Source organism: Pelodiscus sinensis, chromosome 26 (assembly GCF_052426305.1).
Source record: "Pelodiscus sinensis isolate ZL-2025 chromosome 26, ASM5242630v1, whole genome shotgun sequence".
NCBI lineage: Eukaryota > Metazoa > Chordata > Testudines > Trionychidae > Pelodiscus > Pelodiscus sinensis.
The window spans coordinates 21283255-21304027 of NC_143077.1; the positions used below are offsets into that span (position 1 = coordinate 21283255).

The 20773-nt window shown below is 57.9% G+C and overlaps 1 protein-coding gene across 4 annotated transcripts; it reads left to right on the forward strand.

Moving 5' to 3' along the window:
• Positions 1-1357: 1357 nt before the first annotated feature.
• On the forward strand, positions 1358-20569 carry SMPDL3B (sphingomyelin phosphodiesterase acid like 3B). Of its 4 annotated transcripts, none has more exons than XM_006134882.5 (8): positions 1358-2302; positions 9145-9358; positions 11243-11340; positions 15732-15875; positions 16675-16847; positions 16966-17146; positions 17752-17885; positions 20027-20569. In XM_006134882.5, the coding sequence occupies exons 1-8, from the start codon at positions 2233-2235 to the stop codon at positions 20405-20407; spliced, it is 1395 nt and encodes a 464-aa protein (XP_006134944.2). In that variant the 5' UTR covers positions 1358-2232; the 3' UTR covers positions 20408-20569. The 4 variants fall into 4 exon arrangements, with proteins under 4 accessions (XP_006134944.2, XP_025046375.2, XP_006134946.2 ...); XM_025190590.3 differs by lacking the exon at positions 1358-2302 and adding an exon at positions 2322-2779; XM_006134884.5 differs by lacking the exon at positions 1358-2302 and adding an exon at positions 2812-3516.
• The last annotated feature ends 204 nt before the right edge of the window (positions 20570-20773 follow it).

The following is a 20773-nucleotide window of genomic DNA, read 5'->3' on the forward strand; positions in this document are numbered from 1 at the left end:
CCTTCCGGTGGCCTCCGACCCGCGGACGGAAGCGCCCCCGACGCCATCTTTGCTATTGGCACCGCCCCCTGAGGTCAGTCAGACACGCTCCTCCCAGCGCTGCGGCACGTGCCGTCGTTAGGCTCCTGGGTTAACGCCTCGTGCGCGGGGCTGGGGCAGCTACTGAGCCGGGCTCGGCCCCGCGTCCCGCTCGCCTGGGTCCCCCGGCGCCAGCCCCCAGGAATCGGGGCCCGGCCCCCCAACGTGCCGTCGCGAGTGAACGTGGGAGGCTCCGGCTGCACAGGCCCAAGAGCCGTTTGTCCCGGGCGCCCCCCCGCGGCGCGGCCAGTCTTCGGGGTGCGGGAGACTGAGGGGCGCTCCAGGCCACGCCCGGGTCTCGCTCCCGGAGCAGGGGAAGCGGCGGGCGCGAGCTCCTCCTCCCGCTCGCTGCGGCGCGCGCCAAAAGGGGAGTCGCGGTTTGCGAGGAACGCGGCTGCAGACGCGGCCTTACCGCCCCCCCCCACTTCCCGCGGCCTTACCGCCCCCCCCCCACTTCCCGCGGCCTTACCCCCCCCCCCCACTTCCCGCGGCCTTACCCCCCCCCCCCACTTCCCGCGGCCTTACCGCCCCCCCCCCACTTCCCGCGGCCTTACCGCCCCCCCCCCACTTCCCGCGGCCTTACCGCCCCCCCCCCACTTCCCGCGGCCTTACCGCCCCCCCCCCACTTCCCGCGGCCTTACCGCCCCCCCCCCACTTCCCGCGGCCTTACCGCGCCCCCCCCCCACTTCCCGCGGCCTTACCGCGCCCCCCCCCCCCACTTCCCGCGGCCTTACCGCCCCCCCCCCACTTCCCGCGGCCTTACCGCCCCCCCCCCCACTTCCCGCGGCCTTACCGCCCCCCCCCCCCACTTCCCGCGGCCTTACCGCCCCCCCCCCACTTCCCGCGGCCTTACCGCCCCCCCCCCACTTCCCGCGGCCTTACCGCCCCCCCCCCCCCACTTCCCGCGGCCTTACCGCCCCCCCCACTTCCCGCGGCCTCACCGCCCCCCCCCCCACTTCCCGCGGCCTCACCGCCCCCCCCCCCCACTTCCCGCGGCCTCACCGCCCCCCCCCCCCACTTCCCGCGGCCTCACCGCCCCCCCCCCACTTCCCGCGGCCTTACCGCCCCCCCCCCCACTTCCCGCGGCCTTACCGCCCCCCCCCCACTTCCCGCGGCCTTACCGCCCCCCCCCACTTCCCGCGGCCTTACCGCCCCCCCCCCACTTCCCGCGGCCTTACCGCCCCCCCCCCCCACTTCCCGCGGCCTTACCGCCCCCCCTCCCCCACACACTTCCCGCGGCCGCCGCGGGCGGGTGGAGGCAGGAGCTGCTTGGACCCGTAAGGGAGCTGTTCGGAGGGGTGTAGCACGGCGGTGCCGCCGGTCGCTGACATTCTCTGCGCCATTCGCAGGGGCTTCTTGGGGATGCTGCTGAGGCAGCTGATGGGGTGACCCTCCACTACTCACTGTGGTGGGCATGGCAGGGTTGCTGGCTGATTCATTTCTCGCCACTTGGGATAATGCAGCCCATCAGTACGGGGGTAGGGGAAGTATTTCAGGCAGCTGGGAAGAAGCTGGGAAGTAGGGCTAGATGTGAGACCTGGGCTGGGAATGCAGTGAGTTAGGCAGGACTTAGTAATGGGATGTGGTAGTGAGAAGGCCCCTGTGATTTCAGTTGGCACCTGCACAAAAGAGTCCTGTGACGGAGCAAGAGGTGAGATGTCCTTTGTGTAAGGGACTGGTCTCTGCATCCTGTTCCAGGCACTTGCCCCCGGAAAGGTACCAAGAAAGTAGAACAGATTCTGAGAACAGCAACCAAAGTGCTGGTGAGGGAGGGAAGTGAGGCACTAGGCACCCTGAGTCTGGCTGGGTGGTGAGCAACAGGCCACCTAAAACCTGCCAGTAGATATTTGAGGTAATCTAAATATTCAGACCCCAGTAGGGAATTCACTCCTGCCCTGTACCTTATTTTTGCTGGCTTAACCAACAAAACCAGCCTCCCTGGAGAATGCCACCGGCTCCAGCAGCAGCGGTGCCCAGATTGGGCTGCAAGGGACCCTCCATGGGCTGAGAATCTTTCTTAAGGCAAGCTAGAAGTGCTCCCATTTCACACATTGCCAGGAAGTCAGGTGAGGTGACAGCTGCCTGGGATTGGCTCTTCTCAACAGCAAAGTGGCAATTAGTCAGCAGCTGTCAGAGCTCCCCATTCCAGTTCAGATGGATGCCATGAGGTTCCTGCTGCTGCTAATGCACTGCAGAATTGCTGCTGCTGCCGCCGCCACCCAAGGTAACAGCCCTCATGAGTTTTCTGTGCCTGCCTGATTTTGCTAGGTCTGGAGGAAGCGTTCCTCCTTCCAAGGGAAGATTTGCCATAGCTTGGTTTCTACTTGACTTCCAAACTAAACTTGGCTTGCTCACGTCTCTTTAAACGAGCTGCAAGATGTGAACAGACCCAGGGCTTCTGGGGCAGCACATGACTGGCTCTCCTGGCATTCATGAAGTTGATTTTTGTCAGCCCACTGATGGGATTGTGTTGAGGCCAACCCTGCCTTGAGGCGCAGGCAGAAAGCATTGGGTGAGGCACAGGATGAGTGAGCTCTCAGCCCTGCCTCTGTTACTGCAAAATCATGGCAAACTTAGAAAAGGCACCTTCTTTATATGTTAGTTTAGCACCCCCAGACAGCCCCGTGACAGATGAGTGGGCAATGGCTCCTGTGTGCAGCAAGTGGGGGTTGGTGGCTCGGGCAGCTGGTTATGTCAGAAGGTGAGTGTGTCTGCATGTTTCTTTTTCACTGGGCAATAGATGAGAATTGTATTAAAACCCCAGGAAAATGGGATTAAAAAAAATAATAATAAATGTAGGTTGTTCCATTAGACTGCAAACTAATAGTGTTCCTTTAATTGTGTTGGATTTAGGCACTACTTGTTGGCTCCAGCTGATAAGACATGGACTCTGCCCTGAGGAACATGCAGTCCAAGTGCAATCCTAGCTCAAGGGAAGAGAGTTAAGATGGGGGGAGGGCTGGCAAGAAGTAGGGCTGTGTGTGGTTATAGGACTGCTTTGAATTGCTGTGGCCTCACTGGGAGTGTTTCTTAGTGGCTAGTGTGGCAGCTGGGCCTTCAAAGGAGTCAGCGCTCCTGGTACTAAAATTCTGCCCTTCCAAGTGTGCAGCCCCTGGGGGAGGCAGAAGCTGACCAACAGCACACTCAGCTGCACACTCTGCACTGCAGCTGCAGTGAGGAACAGAATGCACATCCCCCCAACTTGCATCAACGTGGAACCCAGACACGCAGGTTTCTCAGCAAGAGCCGGCTCCTCGTGCCCACGAAGCACTCTGCCTTATCCTACCCTGCTGCTGCACAGGCTCACTGAAAGGGAGTCATCTGTCCCCCTCCCCCAGCAAATCTGAGCAGGACAGGACAGAAATTTGCCCTGAGCAGCCACTTTCCAAACTATGTCACGGTGTCATCTCCCACTGATACTTCTCTTAGAAGAGACAGGTAATAGTCGTGGGGGATTCAATTATTAGAAACAGATAGTTGGGTTTGTGATGACCAGGAGAACCACCTGATAAATTCCTTGCTGGATACAAAGTTTGCAGATTTCTTGAGATACCAAGATAGACTTCTGTGCAGTGCTGGGGAGGAGCTGGCGGTCATGGTACATGTAGGTACCAGTGACCCAAGGAAAGGTAGGAGAATGGTCCTGGTGGTCAAAATCTGGCTCCTAGGAAAGAGACTGAAGATTGACTTCCATAGTCATGTTCTCTGAAAGGCTCCCAGGGCCACTCAGGACCAGTGAGACAGGCAGCACTACAGGAGCTCAGTGCGTGGGTGAGTTGGAGCCCTGTGCAGGACCTAACCGTGTCCCCGCCAGCACGTTTACGGCTCTGCTGCTGGGGTGCTGCCAGGGTGGCCGTGCCAGCTGAACAGAGCAGTGGGACTGAGCCCTGTCTCCCGCGTGCTGGTGCAGATGAGCTCACCGGGTCTGCGTGGCCTGAGAAGAAAGCCCTAAGGAAAACCCCATCCTCCCTGGGTCTGCCACCTGCAGTGGGCTTGTTCCAAAGCAGCTCAGCAAAGCCTCTTGGCATGTTCCCTTCCGGCACTCTGCCTGTGTCTCCACTACACGGCTCTTCCAAAAAAAAGAAGTGGAAAAAGCTGGGCAAATTACAAACTGCAATTTGCAGAGCTTTTTCTGGAAGAGGCTTTTCTGACATTTGGCCCATCTACACCGGGCCAAATGTTGGAAAAAACCCTTTTTTGGAACCTCCCTTCTTCCTTGTAAAATGAGGTTTACAGGGATGCCGAAAAAGTGCATCTGCTCTTCCGAAAAAACATTGAAAGAGCAGCTGCGTTCCCTGGATGTGTCAAGAGTTTTTCTGGGATACCTCCTGCATAGCTTTGCCAAGCAACACCAGGGAAGATGCCTGCAGAGAACCATTTCTGTGCCCTAGCTCCTGGGGAGCAACCCCCATCTCTCCCACTTCCAGACTGCTCAGGTCAGGAAGGCTCCTGACTTTGACCCCTGCTGGGATTTGGCTACCCAGAACCCACCTCCTGCTCTCTGGCTTGGCAAGGGTGGCAGAGTGCTGGGGGCTGCTTTTGGAAATGGTCCCACTGATAATCATGTTTTATCATTTGCCTGAATGTAGTATGGGGTCTTCTGGTGGAGACAGGGCCATCCAGAGGAATCCCCAGGCAACCCTCCCCCCCCCCACACACACACTGCAGGCCCCCACAAGTACGCAGGGGCAAAATCATAGAATCCTAGGGTGGGAAGAGACCTCAGGAGCCATCAAGTCCAGCCCCCTGCCCAAAGCAGGATCAACCCCAACTAAACCATCCCAGCCAGGGCTGTGTCAAGCTGAGACGTAAAAACCTCTAGGGATGGAGGTGGTGTTGGAAAGAAGTGGAAAAGACTGATATGGAAAAAGTTATTTACTTATTCCCACAATATAAGAACTAGGGGTCACCAAATGAAATTAATAGGCAGCAGGTTTAAAGCAAACAAAAGGAAGTTTTTCTTCACTCAGTGCACAGTCAATCTGTGGAACTCCTTGCCAGAGGATGTGGTGAAGGCCAGGACTATTAACAGGGTTCAAAAAAGAGCTAGATAGATTCATGGAGGTTAGGTCCATCAACAGCTATTAGCCAGGATGGGTAGGAATGGTGTCCCTAGCCTCTGTCTGTCTGGAAATAGATGACAGGGGAGGGATCATGTGAGGATTACCTGTTGTGCTCTCTCCCTCTGGGGCATCTGGCATTGGCCACTGTCGGCAGACAGGATACTGGGCTGGATGGACCTTTGGTCTGACCCAGTCTCGCCATTCTTGAGGAGATTCCACCACCTCCCTAGGGAACCCATTCCAGTGCTTCACCACCCTCTTAGGGAAATAGTTTTTCCTAATATCCAGCCTAGACCTTCCCCACTGCAACTTGAGACCATTGCTCCTCGTTCCGTCATGTCACGACTGAGAACAGCCTCTTTATGACACTCTGGACCCTACCCCTGCCGTCCAGCCTATCTACCTCTCCCCCTAGCTTAGTGTCATATGCAAACCTGCTGAGGGTGCAATCCATCCCCTCATCCAGGTCATTAATAAAGATGTTGAACAAAACCGGTCCTAGAACCGATCCTTGGGCCACCCTGCTTGAAACTGACCATCAGCCATTGATCACTACCCATTGAGCCTGATAATCTAGCCATCTTTCTATCCACATTACAGTCCATTTATCCAATCCATACTTCCTTAGCTTGCTGGCAAAAATACTGAGAAACACCATATCAAAAGCTTTGCTAAAATCAAGGGCTACGTCTAGACTGGCATGATTTTTCCGGAAATGTTTTTAATGGAAAAGTTTTCTGTTAAAAGCATTTTCAGAAAAGAGCATCTAGATTGGCACGGACGCTTTTCCGCAAAAGCACTTTTTGTGGAAAAGTGTCCGTGGCCAATCTAGACACGCTTTTCCGCAAAAAAGCCCTAATCGCCATTTTCGCGATCGGGGCTTTTTTGCGGAAAACAATTCTGAGCTGTCTACACGGGCCCTTTTGCGCAAAACTTTTGTGCAAAAGGGACTTTTGCCCGAACGGGAGCAGCGTAGTATTTCCGCAAAAAGCACTGATTTCTCACAGGAGGAAGTCAGTGCTTTTGCGGAAATTCAAGCGGCCAGTGTAGACAGCTGGCAAGTTTTTCCGGAAAAGCGGCTGATTTTCCAGAAAAACTGGCCAGTCTAGACACAGCCAAGGTGTATCACATCCACCGACTTCCCCATGTCCACAGAGCCTGTTACCTCATCACAGAAAGCAATCTGATTGGTCAGGCAGGACTTGCCCTTGGTGAATCCATGTTGACTATTCCCAATCACTTTCTTCTTTCCCAAGTGCTGCAAAAAGGCAGGGGGGTCTGGGCCCACCCTCACTCCCGGACCCCAGCCCAGGGCCCTGAGGACAGGCGAGTGGCCACTGGCTCTGCTGGGGGGGTGTTTGTCCGAAGCACCCCGACCCGCCGGGTTTGCCTCCCTGGGCTGCTTCCTACCCCTTCTCTATGACCCCCGTGGCCCCCCCCTCACAGCTCGTGCTACCCTCACCCACCCTTCTGGTGTTGTGCCAATCTGTCCTCGCCCTCCTACGCTACTTCCTCCTTCCTCCGTCGCTTACTCTCCCACCCTGCTCCTCTTCGGCTTCCTCCGTTCTCCCCCTGCTGCCCCGGGCCTGTTTTTAAAAACCGCACCGACGTCCGGCCCTGATGACGTCAGGCGCCGCGTCAGCTGACTCATCCCCCTTTGTGCGTCCCCGCTCCGCCGTCAGCCCCACCCCCGCCGTGCCGCTCGTCAGCTGGGCCGCGGCGGCGGAGCAGGCCCTGCAACTCACCCCCACTCCCCGGGTGGTGCCCAGGAGGGTCAGGGCAACCGCGGGTTTGGTGCGGGGCAGGCCGATGCCGGCGGGAAGGGGGCGGCGCGCCCCGTCACATATGCCAAGATAATAGAGCAAATAATCAAGGACTCCATCTGGAAACATCTAGGCTCTGTCTAGACTGGCCACTTGAATTTCCGCAAGAACACTGACGATCTCATGTAAGAAATCCGTGCTGCTTGCGGAAATACTACGCTGTTCCTGTTCAGGCAAAAGGGCCAGTGTAGACAGCTCAGATTTGTTTTGTGCAAAAGCGCGTCTAGATTGGCCACTTATGCTTTGTGTAAAAGTGCGTTTGCGGAAAAGCGTCCGTGCCAATCTAGACGCTCTTTTCCACAAATGCTTTTAACAGAAAACTTTTCCGTTAAAAGCATTTGCGGAAAATCATGCCAGTCTAGATGTAGCCCTAGAAGATAATAATGGGATAAGTAACAGCATGGATTTGTAAAAGAACAAATCATGTCAAAGCACCCTTATAGCTTTCTCTGGTAAGATAAAAAGCCCTGAGGATAAGGTGGATCTGGTTTATCTAGACTTTAATCAAACATTTGATATGGTCTCACCCAACCTTCTTATCAATAAACTAAGAAAATACAGCTTGGGCATGGCTACTATTAGTTGAGGGTATAACTGGTTGGATAACCATTCCTAGAAAGTAGTTATCAATGGTTCACAGTCATGCTGGAAGGGTATAACAAGTGTGATTCTGCAAAAATCAGCTATGGACCAGTTCTGTTCAATATCTTCATCAATAATTTAGATATTGGCATAGAGAGTACACTTACAAAGTTTGCAGATGATTCCAAGCTGGGAGGGGTTGCAAATGCTTTGGAGAGTAGGATAATCGTTAGAGGGAAATAGGATGAAATTCAATAAGGACAAATGCAAAGTACTCCACTTAGGAAGGAACAGTTTCACACGTTGGCTGTATCTAGACTGGCATGATTTTGCGAAAATACTTTTAACGGAAAAGTTTTTCCGTTGAAAGTATTTCCGAAAAGAGCATCTAGATTGGCACAGATGCTTTTACGCAAAAACATCTGTGCCCAGTATAGACACCCATTTTAGCCATTGGGCTTTCTTGCGCAAAAAATTAAGGTGCCTGTTTACACTGGCCCTCTTGCACAAGTATTCTTGCACAAGAGGGCTTATCCCTGAGCGGGAGCATCAAAGTATTTGCGCAAGAAACACCGAATTCTTACATTCAAGCGGCCAGTGTAGACAGCTGGCAAGTTTTTGCGCAAGCAAAATCTTGCCAGTCTAGATGCACCCTTGGGCTGTGTCTAGACTGGCCAGTTTTTCCGGAAAATCAGCAGCTTTTTGGGAAAAACTTGCCAGCTGTCTACACTGGCCGCTTGAATTTCCGCAAAAGCACTGACTTCCTACTGTAAGAAATCAGTGCTTCTTGCGGAAATACTATGCTGCTCCCGTTCAGGCAAAAGTCCCTTTTGCGCAAAAGGGCCAGTGTAGACAGCTCAGAATTGTTTTCCACAAAAAAGCCCCAATCGTGAAAATGGCGATCGGGGCTTTTTTGCGGAAAAGCGCGTCTAGATTGGCACGGACGCTTTTCCGCAAAAAGTGCTTTTGCAGAAAAGCGTCCTGCCAATCTAGATGCTCTTTTCCAAAAATGCTTTTAATGGAAAACTTTTCCGTTAAAAGCATTTCCAGAAAATCATGCCAGTCTAGACACAGCCTTGGTGTTTAAACACTGGAATAAATTGCCTAGAGAAGTTGTGGAATCTCCATCACTGGAGATATTTAAAAGCAGGTTAAAATAAACAACTACCGGGGATGATCTATGGTGCTTGGTCCTGCCATGAGGGCAGGGGACCGTACTTGATGCCTCTCGAGGTCCCTTCCAGTTCTAGTGTTCTATGATTCAGGGCATTGCTCTTACCACCTTGCTACAAATAGAAATTGAGGCTTGGAGAGACTATGTGACTTGCCCCTGGTCACACAGGAAGTCCATGGCAGAGTAGAGAAGTGCAGCCAGGTCTCCAAATTCCCAAGGCAGTGCCCTCCACACTGAGCCCCTACAGAGGGCTCAATAGTTGTGTCAGTAAAGATCCCAGATGGACACTCTTGGCTTGGAATAGCAATGTCTGCACAGGGAATTACTCCAGTAGAGAGTCGTTTAACGCTCGCTGCCCCATGGCTTCCCAGCTGCATCAGTTTTCAATTCCCCTGCACTGTGTTGTGGGTTCTGTCTTTGGCAGGTCACTTTTGGCATGTCACAGACCTCCATTTGGACCCAGCCTACAGAGTGACAACAGACCCTCTCCAGGTGTGTCCGTCTGCTGGGTCCCAGCCCGTGTCTAATGCAGGAAGATGGGGAAATTACCTGTGTGATTCTCCCTGGATTCTCATAAACTCCTCCATTTATGCCATGAAGGAGATCCTGCCTGATCCGGACTTCATCCTGTGGACTGGGTAAGGAATCTGTGGCTAGCAGTGACAGCTAGGGCATGATCACAGTATAACCCATGCACACATTCGAAATCACAGGCAGGAACATGCTGAATTCTACTCACGGTGCACATGAGCACCTTAGTGCAACAGCTGCCACCCTGCAATTAGCAAGCCCCAGCTCAATCACCCAGGAATCGGATCCACTCTTACCAAGTGCCCCCAAATTAGAGGGTCACAGGTCAGGAAGGGACCTCCTGAGGCATCAGAGCTTCATGCACAAGATAGGGAAACCAGGATAAAGAAGCAGAAGTTGCTGTCCAGCTGCTGGCTAGACTTGCCAAGTTCTCCCTTGGGTGTCTGTCAATCAGAGCATGTTAACTACCTAGGAGCGAGGCATGTGCTGCTGTCAGGTGTTGGCTCTGCCTCAGGCAAGGGTGCTCCTCTGCAGGGCTCCTGGTTCAAAATAGCCAGTCCTGGTGCCTTGGACAAGCATGAAAACAATAGCCTTTGTTACAGGAGCTGTGCTGGTCAGGCAGAATCTCAGCCAGATACTCCAGAGAACTAGGGTCTCCCAGACCACACGGGCCGGACACCATTGTCACAAATGCCTTCTGGTCTGTCCAGTGGGGAGAGTTGGCAACCCTGTGACAGTGACTCTATTGACGAGTGAGCAGCCAATTCAGAGCAAAGGGAGTTCCTGTTAGGTAAGCAGCTTCCCAAGTCAGGGTCTGTTGCTGGTGGAATGAGGCCAGAGTCCCACACAGGAATCATAACCAGACCCCTGCATCTCAGGCCCTTCTGCACATGTGGGCCCAAGATGCACAGCCCCTGGCGGCACTCACTCCAGGCCCGGTGCTGTTAGCACAGCCAGCAGGGCACAAGGTGGGCATTGTTAAAGGCAGCAGGAGGAGGGTTTTGCAAACAGCTTTGTGCCCTTTTCTAGGAGACTAATGAAGAGTCCGAAAGGTTGACGTCTGAGGCCTGTGAAGGCTGCTCTGCGGGTTTTGCTGGAGGCCCTCGGAGCAGCCAGAGCATGGAGGTGAGGGTTTGAATCCCTCACAAATGGGCTTTTCTCCAGGGCTACGTCTAGACTGGCATGATTTTCTGGAAATGCTTTTAACGGAAAAGTGTTCTGTTAAAAGCATTTTCGGAACAGAGCGTCAAGATTGGCACGGACGCTTTTCCACAAAAGCACTTTTTGCAGAAAAGCGTCCGTGGCCAATCTAGACGCGCTTTTGCGCAAAAAAGCCCCAATCGCCATTTTCGCGAAAAACAAATCTCAGCTGTCTACACTGGCCCTTTTGCCCGAACGGGAGCAGCATAGTATTTCCGCAAGAAGCACTGATTTCTCACAGTAGGAAGCACTGATTTCTCACAGTAGGAAGTCAGTGCTTTTGTGGAAATTCAAGTGGCCAGTGTAGACAGCTGGCAAGTTTTTCCGGAAAAGCGGCTGATTTTCCAGAAAAACTGGCCAGTCTAGACACAGCCCAGCTGTCCAGTCAGGCAGAGGAGTTACACACAAACAGAAACAAAGGGCTTTCCCCGTCCGTTAAGCAGGATTCCCTCTCAGAATGTGTAAAGTCACTAGTCCTGCAGGCAGCCATGGCATCTTCCAGACACAGCGGAGCACAGCTGGGCCCAGATTTCTCATGCAAAAAGAAAAAGCTGAACATGTGGGAACAGGTTCTTTCCCAGAACAGTTCCCCAAATGTTCACCTGAAACCACATCCAGCACGCTAGATGGAAGGTCCCCACCTGCTGCCTCCTCGCTCTGTGTGCAGACGCCTCCCTGAGACCAAGTGGGTGAAGAAATATCTTCTGTACCCCCTGGTCTCTCTGAGATGACAGCTACCGACTCTTCCCTTTCCCACGGCTGCTGCACCTGATGATTGTGCTGTTTTCCAGAGACGATACTCCTCATGTCCCCAACAAGAGACTTGGAGAAGACGTGGTGCTGGAAATAATTGCCAATTTGACTGCTCTGATAAAACAGGTGTTTCCAGGTACGATTCCCCAGGACAGAGAAGGAGGCAATCTGGAGAATAGGTGACCCAGCATCCGCCTGGCAGGCGAGACCAGCTCAGCCAGCCAGAGATGGCAGATCCAGAGAAGGGGACGCCGTCGGAGTGGTCAAGGAACCTAGCATGGGGGGACCTTTGGCCCCCTTCCTGGGGGAGGAGTGCACTGGGGGAGGGGTCCACTACATCGCTATGGTCTCTGGGCAGCTTCACTCTGGACAGGGAGCCACACTGCAGGGGGACGTGTGGGAAAGCAGCAGTCTTTGAACAGTCATGGTGGAAAACACCATTGGAACCCCCTGCTCAGCAACGGGAGAAGGAATCCACCTGCCCCTATGGCCCCAGCAAAGTATATGGGACCGACCAAACGTGGGTTATGCCTAGGAGGGACAATGCTTCCCACTCCCCAGTGGAGCCCCCCCACTGCGGACGGCCCCATGACTCCTGACTGAGCGTCATCTACCCAGCATCACTGCAGGGGACAGATCCTGCCAGTGGAGTCAGCCAGCTGGGCCCATCACTGCCTGCTCCTGGTACAAGTGTCAGGCTGCAGCTCGGGAAACTGACGCTTCTGTTCGCCCACAGGTGCCTGCTCTGGACAGCTCCTCACCAGGGGCTCCCCCATAGCCCCCCTCGACAGCTCCTCACCAGGGGCTACCCCCCTCGACAGCTCCTCACCAGGGGCTCCCCCACAGCCCTCCAGAACAGCTCCTCACCAGGGGCTCCCCCCATGGCCCCCCAGAACAGCTCCTCACCAGGGGCTCCCCCATAACCCCCCTCGACAGCTCCTCACCAGGGGCTCCCCCACAGCCCTCCAGAACAGCTCCTCACCAGGGGCTCCCCCCATGACCCCCCAGAACAGCTCCTCACCAGGGGCTCCCCCCATAACCCCCCTCGACAGCTCCTCACCAGGGGCTCCCCCCATAACCTCCCTCGACAGCTCCTCACCAGGGGCTCCCCCATAGCCCTCCAGAACAGCTCCTCACCAGGGGCTCCCCCATAGCCCCCCAGAACAGCTCCTCACCAGGGGCTCCCCCCATAACCCCCCTGGACAGCTCCTCACCAGGGGCTCCCCCCATGGCCCCCCAGAACAGCTCCTCATCAGGGGCTCCCCCATGGCCCTCCAGAACAGCTCCTCACCAGGGGCTCCCCCCATGGCCCCCCAGAACAGGTCCTCACCAGGGGCTCCCCCCATAGCCCTCCAGAACAGCTCCTCACCAGGGGTCTCCCCCCATAGCCCCCCAGAACAGCTCCTCACCAGGGGGTCCCCCCATGGCCCTCCAGAACAGCTCCTCACCAGGGGCTCCCCCCATAACCCTCCAGAACAGCTCCTCACCAGGGGCTCCCCCATAGCCCCCCAGAACAGCTCCTCACCAGGGGCTCCCCCCATGGCCCCCCTTGGACTGCTCCTCACCAGGGGCTCCCCCCATGGCCCTCCAGAACAGCTCCTCACCAGGGGCTCCCCCATAGCCCTCCAGAACAGCTCCTCACCAGGGGCTCCCCCATGGCCCTCCAGAACAGCTCCTCACCAGGGGCTCCCCCCATGGCCCTCCAGAACAGCTCCTCACCAGGGGCTCCCCCCATAGCCCTCCAGAACAGCTCCTCACCAGGGGCTCCCCCCATGGCCCTCCAGAACAGCTCCTCACCAGGGGCTCCCCCCATAGCCCTCCAGAACAGCTCCTCACCAGGGGCTCCCCCATGGCCCTCCAGAACAGCTCCTCACCAGGGGCTCCCCCATAGCCCTCCAGAACAGCTCCTCACCAGGGGCTCCCCCATGGCCCTCCAGAACAGCTCCTCACCAGGGGCTCCCCCATAGCCCCCCAGAACAGCTCCTCACCAGGGGCTCCCCCCATAGCCCCCCAGAACAGCTCCTCACCAGGGGCTCCCCCCATAACCCCCCTGGACAGCTCCTCACCAGGGGCTCCCCCCATGGCCCCCCAGAACAGCTCCTCACCAGGGGCTCCCCCCATGGCCCTCCAGAACAGCTCCTCACCAGGGGCTCCCCCCATGGCCCTCCAGAACAGCTCCTCACCAGGGGTTCCCCCCATGGCCCCCCAGAACAGCTCCTCACCAGGGGCTCCCCCCATAGCCCTCCAGAACAGCTCCTCACCAGGGGTCTCCCCCCATAGCCCCCCAGAACAGCTCCTCACCAGGGGGTCCCCCCATGGCCCTCCAGAACAGCTCCTCACCAGGGGCTCCCCCCATAACCCTCCAGAACAGCTCCTCACCAGGGGCTCCCCCATAGCCCCCCAGAACAGCTCCTCACCAGGGGCTCCCCCATGGCCCTCCAGAACAGCTCCTCACCAGGGGCTCCCCCATAGCCCTCCAGAACAGCTCCTCACCAGGGGCTCCCCCCATGGCCCTCCAGAACAGCTCCTCACCAGGGGCTCCCCCCATGGCCCTCCAGAACAGCTCCTCACCAGGGGCTCCCCCCATGGCCCTCCAGAACAGCTCCTCACCAGGGGCCCCCCCATGGCCCTCCAGAACAGCTCCTCACCAGGGGCTCCCCCATAGCCCCCCAGAACAGCTCCTCACCAGGGGCTCCCCCCATGGCCCCCCTGGACAGCTCCTCACCAGGGGCCTCCCCCTATGGCCCCCCTGGACTGCTCCTCACCAGGGGCTCCCCCATAGCCCTCCAGAACAGCTCCTCACCAGGGGCTCCCCCCATGACTCCCCTGGACAGCTCCTCACCAGGGGCCTCCCCCTATGGCCCCCCTGGACTGCTCCTCACCAGGGGCTCCCCCATAGCCCCCCAGAACAGCTCCTCACCAGGGGCTCCCCCCATGATCCCCCTGGACAGCTCCTCACCAGGGGCTCCCCCATAGCCCTCCAGAACAGCTCCTCACCAGGGGCTCCCCCCATAGCCCTCCAGAACAGCTCCTCACCAGGGGCTCCCCCCATGACTCCCCTGGACAGCTCCTCACCAGGGGCTCCCCCATAGCCCTCCAGAACAGCTCCTCACCAGGGGCTCCCCCCATAGCCCTCCAGAACAGCTCCTCACCAGGGGCTCCCCCCATGACTCCCCTGGACAGCTCCTCACCAGGTGCTCCCCCCATGACTCCCCTGGACAGCTCCTCACCAGGGGCTCCCCCATAGCCCTCCAGAACAGCTCCTCACCAGGGGCTCCCCCCATAGCCCTCCAGAACAGCTCCTCACCAGGGGCTCCCCCATAGCCCCCAGAACAGCTCCTCACCAGGGGCTCCCCCATAGCCCCCCAGAACAGCTCCTCACCAGGGGCTCCCCCCATAGCCCTCCAGAACAGCTCCTCACCAGGTGCTCCCCCCATGACCCCCCAGAACAGCTCCTCACCAGGGGCTCCCCCCATAGCCCTCCAGAACAGCTCCTCACCAGGGGCTCCCCCCATGACCCCCCAGAACAGCTCCTCACCAGGGGCCTCCCCCCATGGCCCCCCAGAACAGCTCCTCACCAGGGGCTCCCCCCATAACCCCCCTGGACAGCTCCTCACCAGGGGCTTCCCCCATTGCTCCCCAGAACAGCTCCTCACCAGGGGCTCCCCCCATAACCCCCCTGGACAGCTCCTCACCAGGGGCTCCCCCCATTGCCCCCCTGGACAGCTCCTCACCAGGGGCTCCCCCTATGGCCCCCCAGAACAGCTCCTCACCAGGGGCTCCCCCCGTGACCCCTCTGGACAGCTCCTCACCAGGGGCTCCCCCCATAGCCCTCCAGAACAGCTCCTCACCAGGGGCTCCCCCTATGGCCCCCCAGAACAGCTCCTCACCAGGAGTTCCCCCCATGTACCTCCTGGACAGCTCCTTACCAGGGGCTCCCCAGAACAGCTTCTCACCAGGGGCTCCCCCCATAGCTCCCCAGAACAGCTTCTCACCAGGGGCTCCCCCCATGGCCCCCCAGAACAGCTCCTCACCAGGGGCTCCCCCCATAACCTCCCAGAACAGCTCCTCACCAGGGGCTTCCCCCAACCCTCCCCGGCACTGCCTTTTCTTACTATAAATGGCTCCCCAGGTGCCGAGTTGAAGCAGTTCTCCACGTACTCCCCCTGAACAGCTGCTCCCCAACCACCGATCTACCCAATTCCTCCCTGGTCCCCACTGAAAGCCCCCAACTAGCCCTTCAGTGGGACTTGGTGACGCTTTGCCTGGGGTGGGGTTTCTGCCCAGTTTCACCACAGCCACGAGAGGGGACTTTGCCCCAAGCCCAGCTCTGGGCTCAAGGGGTCTGTCCGTAGCTCTTGGTGGTTTATTCCTAACCACTGGCCAGAACCAGCACGTTGGCTGAGAAGCAGCCAGTGGCCCCTGCACGGGAAGGCCCATGTCCTCTTGTCCTGCCCAGAGTCTCTGTCCTCTCCCTTGGCTCCAGGCACCAAACCAGCCTTCACGTGTCCTCTTGTTCTGCTCCAGACACTGCCGTCTACCCTGCCATAGGCAACCACGACTTCCACCCCAAGAACCAGCTCCCCCCAACGCCGCACCGGATCTACAACGCAACAGCCGAGCTGTGGCGCTCCTGGCTCAGCAATGCCTCCATCCCAACCTTCGGAGCAGGCATGTGCGGCTCCCTCCCTGGCCAGCCCCGGCTGTGGGACGGGTCGGACACGGTCCCCTCTACGGAGGGGCAGTTTGCGGCACATCTGAGGGAGAGGAAGGGCCCTCCCGATGGGCTGCCAACCCAGCTCCTCTCACCAGCCCACAGGCAGCTGCACAGGAGCCCAGGAACAGCGTGTCCTGGCCCTCCAGCTCGCCTGCTTTCTCAGCTGCGTAGAAGGGTGCCCCGACGGTGTCCCTTCGCGCAACCATCGGGCCTGGCCTGGAACGACTAGGAGGCTGTGGGACTCAAGGCCCAGCTCCAGGCCTGATTTGCACAGACCGTTGCTCCTCAGGGCCTCCCTAGCCCTGGTCCAACATGGCTACCCTGGGTCCGAGATTCCAGGAGGGACCATTGAGTGGATCTCGTCTGCCCTCCAGGGCAGCCCAGGCAGGCGGCCTGCCCTCACATAGCCCGGGAGGGTTGGGCCTTGTCTACACGGGCGTGCTCTGTCGCCAGCCCTTCCCAGCATAGCCCTCGCCTGGGTCAGACTCCCAGACAGGCACGGGGCAGAGGCTGGGCCCCTTGGGCTGCTTAGCCAACAAGCGCCCTGCCCACGCTGCGGCCGCAGGGCTGGGAGCAGCTCTGGCATGCTGAGGCAGGCAGGGCTCTCGGAAGCCTCTGAGTGGGCGACGTGCTGGCAGCTGCTGGCACCTTGCCCAGGCCAGCGTCCCTGGGCAGCTGAGCCAGTGGCGGTAACAGAGGGGGTGGGAGAGGTGTTGTCCCTTCAGGCCTCTCTCCTGCTGGCTGGGTTTGCAGGTGCTTTCTACAGTGAGAAGCTGCGCGGTCCTAATACCAAGGGACAAATGATTGTCCTCAACACCAACCTGTACTATGAGAGCAACAGTCAGACGGCGGGTGTGGAGGACCCCGGCGGGCAGTTCCAGTGGCTGGAGGACGTGCTGACCTCCGCAGCGAAGGCAGGAGAAATGGTAAAACGGTTTCCTTCCTCCTGGAAGCAGCTTCTGCCGCTGAGCTGCTCCTCCCTGTGCAAAGCCTGCGGCGCAGCCTCTGCAGGCCGCCTGACAGCCCGGCTCCTTTCTGCGGCAGGTCTACATCGTGGGGCACGTCCCGCCCGGCTTCTTCGAGAAGAAGCGGCACAAAGCCTGGTTCCGGGAGCACTTTAACAGGCGCTATGTCGAGATCGTGCAGCGGCACCATGGAGCAATAGCTGCCCAGTTCTTTGGGCACCATCACACTGACAGCTTTCGGCTCTTTTACAGCCATGGCGGTACCGTGCCACAGCGTGGGCTGAGCCCTGGCTGCAGGGCATCCCATTGGTCCTGCATCACATGTCCTGAAATGCCATGGGGTGGATTGGCCCCGTCTGGTCTAGCCAACACTACATCGGGGCCCTTGGCGGAAAGCCATGGGCACCAGGAGGTGGCAAGCCCCTAGCAGGCCTGTGTGACTGGCAAATCCTCCTGCCTCCCAGCACTGTACACTGCCCCACGGCTGCTGGTGCCCGTCATCTGGGCATCTGGCCCCACCTACGGAGGCCCTAGGGGATAGCAGCACAGAGCATGCAGCGCTCGGAGTGGGAGCCACGGGGCACATGCAGCTGTTGCAGCCTGTTTTCTTGCTGCAGAGTTGTGCTTTTAGTTGGGAGGTCCCAATCCCACCCTGGTGTCTGCCAGGATGGTGTTGCTGTGCCTGTGCGCTGGTGGCTGTCATTAGGTGATTGATGCCCACGTGCCGGTGGCTGTCGTTGGGCGACTGACGTGTTGCAAGCCAAGTGGCTTAGGCAGCGTCACAGGCTGCCTGCCAAGCACAAGGCTTGTAGTTGGATTGGGCCAGGCTGTGACTCAGGCAGGCTCCATTTGCCTTCCCATGCAGGTTCCCCCATCAGTGCCATGTTTCTAGCGCCAGGCGTGACCCCCTGGAAGACCACGCTGCCTGGCGTGCACAATGGCGCCAACAACCCTGGCATCCGGGTCTTTGACTACGACCGAGGCTCCCTGCAAGTGGAGGTGAGCCCCCCCCCACGGCATGGTCTGTCCCTTGGGGCACAGCAGCTGCAGCCGGCGTTGCTCCAATAACTAACCGACAGCTCCGGGGAGAGACAGGCAAAGTACTCCAGAGCCACTGTGCACGTGCAGGGCGGAGGGCAGAAAATTCAGGGCCATGTGGGTGTCAAGAGGCTGCTGGAGTCGGAGCCCCCAGGACAGGGCAGGATTGCGCCCCTTGGTCTGTTCTCCAGGCCTTTCCCTGGCTTGTATAACGAGCCCAAGCAGTGGGCCTTCCAGCCCTTCCGTTCAGGAAAGAAAGCCCTGACAGGCGCCCCCAGGCGAGATTCTTGCTCTGGTGCAGAACGTGGCGTGTTCCGAACAGGACCTGTGCTGACAGGCAGGCGGCTGGGGCGCTTGAAAGACTAACAGACGGGTTAGGGCAGAAGCTCTCATGCGATTCACACTAGGATGTTAAGGGCTAGTTGATTTCCCCCCTCTTGCTGCCTGTCAGATAGAGGCAGCAAACGGGGAAGAGCGGGCGCTGCCCCTTTGAAATGCTGCCTCGGGTGCTCTTGTACATTTCAGAGGAGGAATGCGGAAGTGCCTATCGACTAGTAAATTACTTGTTAGTTAACATCCTTAATATAAACCCCTTCCTCAGACGCTTGGGGAGGAGAAGCAGGGACCAGAGCTGGGAGCGGGACCGCAGAGCTAGCTGAATGAGAGGGGAGGTGGCTCATCTCAAAGGCTACATCTACACTGGCCAGTCTTGCGCAAGAACAGATGCAAATGAGGCGCAACGATGAATCATTTGCATACTTAATGAGCTGCCATTTTGTGCAAGGAGCAGTCTACACTGCTCCTTCCTGCGCAAACCCCCCTCTTGCACAAGAGCCGTTCTGCCTCCAATAAGCCAGTATAGACGGAGCCCAACAGTGAGGAGACGGAGAGAGGACCTGCAGGGGAAACTGCCTAGTGTGATGAGAGCCATTCCATGCCTCTGTTTAAACTGCTTTGGACGGCATCACAAGGGCCTTGAATTGCAGCTCAGCCGTGTCTCTCTGCGGCTGGTGTGCAGTTGTTTTGCACGTCGGGAATGGTGTGGCCAGGCAGGTTAACGTGCTCCCCACGTTGTCCATTCACTCTGTTGAGCGGAGACAGGCAGGTCTGTCCAACGTGCATGGCAGAGGGGCACTGCTGGTGCGTGATGGCACAGTCGTAGATGTGCAGGTGAATGAGCTGATGTGGTCAGGCCCTGTGACGGTGTCACCAGAGCTGGCGATGGGGTTTTCGTGGGGCGAGGTTTCTGTTGCGAGAGGTGTGATTGGTGGTATGTCTGGGATGGGGGGCTGTCTGTAAGCGAGACCCGGCCTGCAGGAGCGAGGGATTGTCATGTGTACAGGCCCTGCGCCTGATGGGAACAGGGAATAGCAGGGTTATAACGGGGCTCTGCCGCAGTCTCTCTGCCACCTGAAAAGGCCAAACGTGTGCGCGGCAGCAGTAACGAGGACCCGAGGATCATTGTAAGCTCCTGTTTGTTCCATTCAACATCTCTCTGCCCCGAGGACACTCTGGATGGCTGGGAGCAGGAGGAGGAGAGGGGAGCGGCGCAGAGCAGCAGGGTTTTAACAGGATGTGTGCAGCTCTGCTGTGGCTTTGATCTGGGAACACATGGTGACTGCTGGGCACGGAGCAGTCATCCCTCAGGGCTCTTGCTTACATAAAGCTGAGCCCTCCCCACAGCCCAGAGCTCCGTGGCAGCTCAAGTGCTCGGTTCCTTCGCCACCCTGCAGAGAGGCGCAAAGCAGCCTGGCCAAGCTCCTTTAGAGCTGCCCCTGCAAGAGCCATTGAACCGGGGCCCAAGTAACAGCCCTGTGCACATGGCCTGCTAGCTGAGGGATAAAGTCCCCCGCGTGATGGGCCAGCCTCCAAGTGGAGCCCCCAGCCAGCCAGAACTGCTCCAGCAGAGCGGGTCAGGGCCAGTGAGGCACCTGGGCAGCGGCTGCTTCTGCCTGTCAGGGTAGGACTGGTGGAAGTGCCCCACCTCAGCACCAGTGTCAGGAAGCTGCTGAGACCCAGCCCTGGCCAGGGGGTCATTTCCAGGGCAGTTCCTGTGCTTGTTTGCCCTCTTAACCCCCTTTGGTCTTCTCTCTCTTGCGCAGGACATGGTGACTTATTACGTGAACCTCACTCATGCTAACCTGGCAGGCCCCAGCTGGGAGAAGGAGTATCGGCTGACTGAGGCCTTCCAGGTGCCCGATGGGTCAGCCCGCTCCATGCACATGGTGCTGGAGAAGCTGTCACAGGACAAGCAGTACCTGCAGCAGTACTATCGCTTCAACTCCGTGCAGTACGACCTCAGCGAGTGCGACGGGAGCTGCCGCACCGACCATCTCTGTGCTATCCGGGAAGTGGATTTTACTCAATATGAGGAATGTGCTAAAGCCGGAAGCTTCCCTGCTGTATCTGCTCTGCCAGCAACCCCCGTTTTCTTCCTCGGTGTGCTGCTCAGCCTTCTCCCTTCCCAGGGGCCTCTCTGGTGACCCTGACAGGTTCGTCCCGTGCAAACCGAGCATCCTGCACCTGAGTCAACACCAGCCAATGCCTCCAGGGCTGGAATTTGCTCCGGAAGAAGGTGACGTGTTTTTATGGCAGGGGTTTTATGGCTCGGCTTTGTCTCTTTCCAATAAAGAGGATTGGCTGTCTTGCCTCGTGTCTTCTAACTAAGAAGGCGGGTGGGAATTTGTGTCCACCCCACGTGACATGGGGGGGGGGGTTCTTCTTGCGTTGCAGAGTCGTTATCTCAGCCTGCTAACAAATGTGGAACTGCACCCACCTTGGCACTTGGTTTTCTAGCCCACGCATGGTAACTTGAATAAGAACTTGCCTTTTTTCCTAGTGCCAATGCA